Below are 10,532 nucleotides of genomic sequence, written 5' to 3'. Positions count from 1 at the left end.
AGCCTAAGGTTTAGACTGTGTTTATCGGTCCCTTCGTTACTAGACTATGCTTCAGGTTGGGCCTATTGGACCGGTTGATGGGAGAAAGAGCTGAAGGTTGCACAATTCCTTTCTCCGTGGGTGAGTTCTTTGCCACAGAATTAAAGCTTGGAGGTGATGATGCACCTGATCTAGAGGCTTGTGATGAGGATGATGATGAGGACGAGGAAGAGAATGAGGAGGAGGATGCTGCACAGGAGCAAGGCCCTATTCCAATGGATTGGGACACGACGCAGAACTTCCATAGGCAGCTCCATGATGAACAGATGAATTACTGGCGTGAGCAGCATACATGGCAAGAAGGCCACTTCACATCCATCTCCGCGAGACAGGATGTCCACACCGAAGACCTCAACCGCATGAGAAGGGCGCTGGAGGAAAATGATAGGAGAATTGCTACGCTCGAAGCTAGATTTGATAGGCAATTCCAGCCCTTCGGTGATGACTGATGCATTCCTTTGTTTATTCTCGATCCTGACCTATTGACATTTGATACTGAGTTCCTTGACAGTGGTTACTATGGTTGATAGCCCCATCTGAACATTAGGATCCCTATGCGCGGGGTTCCGACTTTTATTTCCTTTATTTCTTTACTATGCTTTACTTATCTTTATTGCTTTATGTTATTTACATTCCAACTGCTTTACTTTTTTGCATTTCTATTCGAATAATTCTGCTTATTTACATGCGTTATTATCTATGTTTCTGCTTTTATATTTCTATCAGCTTATAAGAATTGAATAGTACTCCGAAAACCCTTGTTGTATGTTCTGTCTCCATTTCTTATAGAGCATTTATACCGGGAGCAGGCCTATGCTGGAAGCCAAAGTGTGGAAAGAGGGATGCATACTTGGTTTATCCTCTTATCCCTTTTAATTCTAAGCCCTGTTTTGATCTTTAAAGTGTGGAAATATTTTCTTTATAGCTTTGTGTATGAGTATATTAGAGCTTACCATAATTAATAGGATCGTTTGATGCATACCCTATATCTCAGAGCAATTTCCAAAGTGTGGAAAGGGATTTTTATTTGTATATCCTTAGTATCCCTATTTCGTTCCTTTACCCTGTACGTATGGAAACATCGAGGACGATGTTTGTTTTAAAGTGTGGAAAGGACGCACTTCGTGCTTTATATGCTTACATGCTTAGTATAAGAAGTTGAAGCTCTTGGGAATGATAAGCGGGTGCATTTGCAGTTTTGAAAAGAGAGTTATTATTTGTGTTATCTAGAGAGAATTTTGACTGGATGCCCAAAAATTTTTACTTTCGAAATATCTTTGAGGAAGTTACTTTTCGCACCCATGAGAGTGTTTAGAGCCAAATAAGTTTATATTCTTGCCTGCTTGCATGATGTTCACCTCTTATTTACGTAAGACCTTAGTCAAGAATCTCTCGAAGTGGGAGTGTGCACTTTTTAATTTGAGAAAGATAAAACTAGCAAGGCCCGGAATTGAACTAACCTTGGTAGGGCATGGGGCAAAAGTTAAGCCTAATGGTAAGCTTAATGAGAAAACAAAACCCTTGATCATAAATAGAAAAAGGCATGAGGGGTTGACATGAGGAGAAGTCGAAAAGGCAAAAGGCCAATTGTTAGGAACATCATGTAATAGGTTTTGATGATACCAACTGTTAAGTAGAAATCCCCGAGTCTCGACGCATAGGCAAAACGCTGTAAGTTCGACAAGTAAACCAAGAGCGAAAATACAACCGAGTAACTTTGAGCTCAACTCGGAAAATATTTAAGCTTGAGGGAAATTTGTTTGAACATCTTAGAAGTCTCGTGTGTTGTAATCATATAGACAGATCAGAAGAAGGCATGGGACAACACTGGAGGAATAAGGGTCTGCGAGACATCAACTAAGTCTCGAGACATAAGCAGAGTTCGAGAGGTAGGACCTCTCGATACAGTTATCCAGTTCGAGACATAAACAGAGTTCGAGAGATAGACCTCTCGATATTTGAGTTCGAGACATTAAGCATTCAAGATATCAACCTTGGTCTCGATACACTAACAATTCTCCAACAAAGCTGAAGGACGGTCATACTTAAAGTCTGGAGAAGAAGAATATCATGGAGATGGAATAATGAAGAGGTGCCGAACGTGAAGATTTCAAAATGGGCGGAAATGGATGACACGTCAGATTTCCACCACAAACGGTCAAAAGGTGCACCAATGCTGAAGTGGTCTGATTCCCTACAAACAAGGAATAATGGGAATATAAAAAGAGTAACTTTTACCAAAAGACGAAAGTGGAGCATGGACTCAAGAAAAGTGAACTATGGAACATTCACTACAAGACAAAGAGGTTCAAGTTACAAGATCACCACTCCATGAAATATGCTGAAAATATGCAAGACCCATGATCAGCATGGGAGACAAATTTCAAACGGAATAATTTTCCCTCCAACGGAATTATTCCTCTACTCTCATATATAAGGACGTAAAGACACAGAAAGAAAAATAGGGGAAGTGAAGTGAAGGGGTTCGAAACTCTTAAGAAGTGTCAGTCTAAAACGTTCAAGTGCAAGTGCTAAACTTGGAATATCATCCTGATATTCAAAATAGCGAGAAAACACATCTTAGTGTTTCAAGAGAGTTACAAAGCTTAAACTGTTATACATCCAGAAGGTGACCGAAGCTGCTCTACATTGAAGTTGATTCAACGATAGCTTGTGGTCAGATTGGAGCCTGTTACATTCAACTGTGACAACCAAAAACACCTTGCTTTGGATTAAGCAAGAGAGGTGGAGTAACCTGGCAGCTGTCCGAGTGAAAGAAACCTGAGGCTTGACGCGGGCTTGGTGATCAAAGGTCAAGTGCTCGAGAGGTGGAGTAGCTGGAAGCGGGGAGAAAGACCTTGGAGAGGCGGAGTAACCTGGTAGCTGTCTTGTGAAGATCCTGAGGCTTGACGCGGGCTTGGTGATCAAAGGTCAAGTGCTCGAGAGGTGGAGTAACAAGAAGCGGGGCGAAAAACCTGAGGCTTGAGGCGGGCTTCGTGATCAAAGCTCAAGCGCTCGATATTGTACTAAATAAGGGAAGTTTTTAGTGCAATCCTTCCAGGGAGTTTCTGGAAGAAGAGTGGACGTAGGCGGGTTGGCCGAACCACTTAAAAATCTCTCTTGCATTTACTTACTGTTTTTATCTCTCGCTAACCTCTCGATTGCACTGCATATAAACGCACTTCTCGAACTAACTCAAACTCGTGCTAACTAAAAGGGGATAACATTTCCGCTGCGCATAAAACTTTGTCTTCACCTCGTGAGGTATCGAACCTAAACATCCTAAGTTCAATACACACGAGAGGTTGAAAAGATTTGCAAAATCTTATACAAGTCTATTCACCCCCCCCCCTCTAGACTTGTACCCCATCCCCTTGGGACCAACAATTGGTATCAGAGCAAGTTCTCTGATCGATATAAACCTTTGTTTATATTGCCTAGAGATCCTTCTTTGAAAAATCCTTTAAAAGTTTTCAAAGCACGAGATAATTCTTCTAATATGGATAGCATGTTGTCGAGACATCTTCTCTTTGATCTTAGCAGGTTCGATGACTGGAAAACACGCATGCTTGCGTACCTATCAGCCCTCCATGATGAGATGGCCGAAGTTATAACATCTGGACCAGTCAAGATCATGATGGTAAACATGACTGCTGAGCAAACCAGAGAAACACCGAAGTATGTCCCCAAACCTAGGGAAGAATGGACAAGTGATGATAGGAAGAGAAACAACTTGGACAACATTGCCAAGGATATTCTCTTCAGAGCTATAGACGAAACCATCTTTCCAAAAGTAAGAAAATGCAAGACGGCGAAAGAGGTATGGGATACTTTGATGTTGATTGGTGAAGGTGACGAACAGGAGAAGGAGAACAAGCTTACCGTGGCCATGAAGAAGTTCGAGGACTTCAAGATGAAGCCAGGGGAGAGCATCGACAGCATGGAATCTCGTTTCATGAAGCTATCAATAGAGATCAGTGATCTCGAGAAGGAGATTCCACAAAAGGAGCTAAACCTGAAGGTCTTACGAGGCCTTACCAAGGAGTGGGATATGAAGGTGATCACAATGCGTGATCACAGGGATTTGAAGAACACCACAACCGACCAACTATTCAGAGATCTCAAAGCCTTCGAATTTGAGATGTTTCCAAGAGATGAGGACCTGGTGGACAGACGGAATGTGGCACTGGTTGCGGACCAACCAACCACCTCCTCAAGGTCAAATCCTAATCCCACTGATTTTTTATCTGACGAACAGTTTGCTTTCTTCATAAGAAAATTCAGGAAGTTCATGAAGAAGACACCGGAAAGCAATACAAGTTCACCTTCCTCCTCAAGAAGGAAAAATGAGAAATACACATCCAGAGGAATGGAGGAAGAAGATCAAGGTCTATGCTACAACTGTAGGAGACCGGGGCACTTCAAGGCTGACTGTCCTTACCCTAAGGTAAGCAAGTATCAAGGCCTAGAATGTAGGAACTCCAGGAGAAAGGAGGAACCTAAAGAGAAGCCAGCACAAAGTGGCTTCAAGGGAGATACAAAGAAACATCTGCGCAGAAAGGCGCTTGTTGCTGAGGAACTCGAGAGAACAATCGAGGAGTCCGAGACGTCGAGCTCCAGTGAAAGCAGCAGCAGCTCAGAGGATGAGAGGGGGCTCATCTGCTTATACACCGAGGAAGAAGAGAATCAATGCCTAATGGCCATTGACAATGAGGTAACCTCTACTTCCACATCTCGTTGCTCTACTTCTACCTCTCGTTGTTCTTCCTTCAGAAGCGATGAAGATCCCTTTGAGATGCTTGAAACATTCAAAAGGGATCTCGCAGTCGCTAATAGCACTCATGCCAAAATCAGGGAGGAAAACAGCAAGCTAACTGCTGAAAGAGATATGCTTAAGAACGTCTCAAAAGAGAATTCGGAGCTAACTCTCAAAGTAAGTGAGTTAGAAGCTAAAATAATCCAACTAACTGAAGAGTGCAAAACTCGAGAGATCACAGAAAATGATCTTAGAAAGGTTATAGCATCATACTCTAATTCCTCCAAAGCTATGGAGAAAATGGTGAATGATCACAGACCTACAAGTGATAGAACCGGTCTAGGGTTCCATCGAGACCATCTCTCGAGAAATAAACAGACCAATGGTTTGGGAACTTCAAGAAATGAAGGATCTCAACCCAAACCAAATAAAGGTCATAAAGGACCAACAGAAAAGACCAGAGTAGCTATTCATAAACCGTCCCTATACACCAGCAATGAAAAGTATAGGAAAGCTACGAAGAATGGCCGGGTAAACAATATCGAGAGATCACCTCGCTATCTCTTGCAAGGCCATTCCAAGTACAAAAAGAGCTACATTCCATATAATGCGCCTCAAGGCAAATATGGAAGGTCTGAGATCCACATAGTTAGGAACTCACGGATGGAGAAAGGCAGACTCTATCCATCTAGTGAGGATTGGTCATCGAATCACAATGTCTGGAAGAAACCTCACTTTCAGCTATTTCACATGACCAAACAGCGTATGAAAGGCATGGTGCATAAGCCGGTCGAAAAGTCTCTACCTAAGTTGATTTATGCACCAAAGAGGCCTAAAACTTTTGCTAGTATTCCTTATGATTATCAAACGTACAATGGCTACATTGCGCCTAGGCCTGGAATAATGGGCACAAGGTATAAATGGATGCCTAAACTCACTAACCCACCAGGACCCAAAGTTTGGGTACCTAAACTTGCTTAATTGCCTTGCAGGACACCAGGGACATGTGGTTCATTGACAGTGGATGTTCGAGACATATGACGGGAAATCTAACGGTTAGGCCAGCAAAAGTCAGGCCAAAAGTCAAGCTAACAACAACCTCCGCGTAATCTACCAAAAAACATTTGGAAGAAGGATGACAGCTCCGAACCGTCATCCTCGAGTGGTAAGAAAAGGGAACATGACGAAGTTACAGTAACAGATCGTGATCTCTCTGATAAAGACACAGAAGAGCCCAGGAAACACAAGAAGCAGACCATACACTTTATCTACGGAGGTCCTGCAGGTGGAGACACACAAGCAGAGAGGAAGAAGTGGAGCCGCCAGTTATATGTAGGTGAGGTGGTCAGCCTTCCAAAGGGAAAAAAGCAGAGGAGGGAAGCCATCACCTTCTCTGACGATGACCTCCCAGAAGGTCCACTGCCTCACCAAGATGCGTTGGTAATTAAGATGGAAATCAACGACAACATTGTGCATCGCATACTCGTAGACACTGGAAGCTCAGTCAACGTGATGTACTACGACGCTTTCACCAAACTGGGACTGCCCAGAAATCAACTCAAAGAGGTACGGACTCCACTTTCTGGTTTTACTGGGGATTCAATAGAGACGGAGGGATCCGTGGTACTACCAGTAGAGATAGGCGTGAGCCCCAACACCTCCAAAATAAACATGGAGTTCATTGTGGTGAAACTCACATGTGCCCATAACATCATATAGGGGAGGCCAGCTTTGGAAGATCTGAAGGCGATAATTTCGATGGAGCACCTGTGCATGAAATTTCCCACGCCATACGGGATAGGAGTTGCGAGAGAAGATCAAAGAGCAGCTCGTAGCTGTTATGTCAAAGCGTGCAAGAAAATTGGACAGAAAAATTGCCTAGCCTGCATCTGAAACGGAAGACGTGGTGGTCGATCCCGCACGAGCAGATAGGGTTGTAAAGATTGGCACTAGGTTGGCACCGGAACTAAGAGCCCAGATAGTCGAAGTCATCCGACAGTTTAAAGAAGTTTTTGCGTGGGGTCCAGAAGACATGCCAGATATCAATCGAAACATCATAACCCATAAGTTAGCCGTGGACCCTACCAAGAAACCAGTACAACAAAGAAAGCGATACATGACGGCCGAACGAAGGGACTTTGTGAAGAACGAGTTGGTCGCGTTGACACAGGCAGGACATGTCAAGGAGATCTATTATCCTGAGTGGTTGAGCAACATAGTCCTGGCCCCACCAAAAGGCTCCACGTGGAGAATGTGCATGGATTATACAGATCTCAACAGAGCCTGCCCTATGGATCGATTCCCCTTGCCAAACATAGATCAGCTGGTAGATGAGACGGCAGGATGCGAATTGATGAGCTTCATGGATGCCTTCCGTGGGTACCATCAGATATTCATGCATGAGGAGGATGCTGAGAAGACCGCGTTCACCACTCCAGAAGGCATTTTTTGCTACTTGGTCATGCCGTTCGGCCTCAAAAACGCAGGCGCAACTTACACCCGGATGGTGGCCAAGTTGTTTGGAAAAGTGCTGGGACGAAACATGGAGGCATACGTAGACGACATAATTGTCAAAAGCTGCAAAGGTGCCTCCCATGTCAAAGACCTTAACGAGGTATTTTCTATTCTGAGAAATTTCAATTTACGCTTGAACCCTAAAAAATGCACATTCGCAGTTAATGGGGGCAAGTTTCTGGGATTTATGGTCACTAGAAATGGGATAGAACCAAACCCAGAAAAGGTAAAAACCATTATTGACATGGAACCCCCGCGGTCCATCAAAGAAGTCCAAAGACTCAATGGTCGCTTAGAGGCTTTGGTTCGATTTCTATCTAAATCGGCCGAACGATCCCTCCCCTTCTTCTAGATACTAAAGAAGAATAAGGGGTTTGAATGGACTCCAGAGTGTCAGTCGGCCTTCGATGACTTGAAAAAATATTTGTTATCCCCGCCACTGCTTGCAAAACCAGAGGCGGGTGAAACCTTACTCTTATACCTGGGTATATCACAGGGTGCGATAAGCTCCGTGTTGGTCAAAGAGGAAGGAGGGACTCAGCGTCCCATTTACTATGTGAGCAAAGCTTTACACGATGCAGAGCTACGGTACACTGCCGTAGAAAAAACAGTATTCGCTACGGTCATCGCCTCTAAAAGGTTGGCCCATTACTTCCAAGCTCATCCTATCCATGTACTCTCACATCAACCATTGGGGAGTTTCTTACGGAACACTAACTCTGCTAGGATGGCGAGATGGGTCATGCACCTCAGCCAGTTCGACATTGAATTCAAACCAAGACCCGCCATCAAAGGTCAAGCTCTCGCAGACTTCATAGTAGAATGCACAGCCCGCGAGGGGACGGAGCAGGTGGAGAATGAAGATGGTGGATGGTGGACATTGTCTACGGATGGCTCATCCAACAGTAAAGGTTGCGGTGGTGGAGTAGTGCTCATCACCCCAGAAGGATTCCGCGCTTACTATGCAATCAGGTTCCACTTCAAATTATCTAACAATGAGGCGGAGTATGAGGCCCTCCTCAACGGACTACGGTTAGCAGCAAGACTACGAGCAGAAAAAATTCGCATCCGATGTGACTCCAAGCTAGTGGTCGGCCAGGTGACTGGGGAATACGAAGCCAATGAAGAGAACATGCAAAGATACAGGTACGCAGTGCTGCGAACCTTGCGAGAATTCGAGGGGTATGAAATTCACCAAGTACCTCGAGAACAGAATGATGACGCTGACATGATCTCCAAGCTGACCACTGGGATCCCCAGCCACATTCGTAAGATTGCTCGGGTTGAGGATTTGGAGACATCCAGCATCGACATCTCATGGGTCTGCCCCGTGCAAACTAGAGAGCCATGTTGGATTGACCACATTACAAAGTACAAGAAGGATGGCACTTTACCAGTGGACGAGCAAGATACAAAGCTGACAAGGTTGCGGGCACCCAACTACGTGNTTCTTGTATTTAGTGCCATGAACTGTTTCGCATATGAGGGGCAGTTTCATCAACTTTATGGCAGCTTTGGAGTTACACAAGCATTGAATGGTCATTCATATTACATCCCGTGACTCAAAAGTGATAACCGTATTGGGCTATAAAAAGGAGGGTTTCTTTCAGAAGATCAAACCATCAACTTCCCATGGAGAAAAAGAAAGGAAAAGATGATGTTCCATTCTTTTATAGAGGAAAGAAACCGGCAGTCAAGTCCAAAGATTTTCAAGGAGAAAACTATCCAGAATTAACGAAGGGTGAACAGATTACGGAGCTTCCTGATAATCCAAGCAAGAATCCTATTCCCATCCAAGGTGAATGGATCCCCAAATACGAGAAGTTCCACAACGATGGGATACTGGAATCGGGAAGAGAGTCTTGCACAAGAGGGACTCCTACTGCTGCACATTCTGGAAAAGGGCCTTCCTCAACCAAATGGAGAACCAAGGGAAATGGAGAGGAAGACCAGATGGGACTTTCTGAGGTCAGCAGCAGTCAAAGGGGTGATCATACCTAATCCAAAGACCTTAAAAGGATTAGCGATGAAGATGGTCACTCCCAACTATAGTAAGCAGCTCCGGAGAGAAGAACAAGAAAAGGGAATAGCCACCCCTAGTTCTGTTATTAGACAAATAGGACTTTAGATGGCTAGTTTCTGCTTTAACGATAGATTCCTATTAGGCTGACCAAAGCCAAACAAAAGTTTCTAAGGAATCTAATAGGATATTGATTCATATGTAATATATCTGGAAATCACTAAATGAACTTAAGGATATGTTCCAAGTGATATCTTGTAGATGAATCAAACTTGTTTCTCTCGCAATCTGTGTTCGAAAGGTAGTTCGAGAGGTCACCCGATCAGTTTGTCTATATACGTTATGTCTCGAAGAAGGGTAGTTCGAGAGGTCACTTCGAAAGATAACAAACTGATATCTCTGAACGGAGGAATAAGGAGGGTTAGGGATCAATCACTCAGGGGGAAGATCCTTAACCAGATCAAGACGGAGGAATAAGGAGGTTTAGGGATCAATCACTCAGGGGGAAGATCCTTAAACTCATGTGGAAGACAATTCACCTTCGAGAGGTGAATCTGATATATGAGGGGAAACGGCTAACTTTGGATATTAATGCTAGCCACGTGGTCATCGGTTACTGACGGTTTTTCGCACTTAAGGGCATTATCTTGATTAGTGGGAGCATGCTTATTTTAAAATATCAATACTCCACTGTCTCAAAGCTTAAACCGTTCTATACTTTACCGAAATACCCTTACCAAAATACCTTATAAGCTGACCGTTATCAGGGGTATTTCTGACTTCTCACATCTTTTAAATCAACCGGGATCCTTCCACGGGTCAAACTCTCAACCCTACCCATATATCCAACCCGAATCCGCCTAATATAAAAGCAAAATCCTTCTTCTTTACCCGGATTCAAACTCAAAACCATATACCCAAAATCCCCAAATCCTTAGACGCTGTACACATTCCCTCCAAAACACACAAACTTTCTTCAATGGCGTCTGAATCATCATCTTCTTCATCTTCATCTTCATCCTCCAGTGCATACCAGAGAGAGCTAGACCACATACGCTCTCAGATTAAACAAGTCAAGGCGGGAAGCATCCTTGACAAAGATGGCTTCATCACCCACTCGCCAAATCCAACAATGGCGGAGAGAGTCTTGAAGAAATTTGAGAAGGCAGGACTAATGCGGTACATGACGCATGACTACCGAAC

General features: G+C 43.9%; 1 protein-coding gene across 1 annotated transcript in view; it reads left to right on the top strand.

Annotated features, from left to right (window-relative positions):
• The first annotated feature begins 6,911 nt into the window (after nt 1-6,911).
• LOC116003893 overlaps nt 6,912-10,532 on the top strand; it is a 27,156-nt gene continuing 23,535 nt past the window's right edge. The window contains exons 1-2 of the mRNA XM_031243834.1: nt 6,912-7,535; nt 7,806-8,762. Of these exons, the coding sequence (XP_031099694.1) occupies nt 6,912-7,535; nt 7,806-8,762 (1,581 nt within the window). The remainder of the gene's footprint in view (nt 7,536-7,805; nt 8,763-10,532) is intronic.

This window comes from Ipomoea triloba, chromosome 14, assembly GCF_003576645.1.
Source record: "Ipomoea triloba cultivar NCNSP0323 chromosome 14, ASM357664v1".
NCBI lineage: Eukaryota > Viridiplantae > Streptophyta > Magnoliopsida > Solanales > Convolvulaceae > Ipomoea > Ipomoea triloba.
This window is presented reverse-complemented; position numbering and strand designations above follow the sequence as displayed.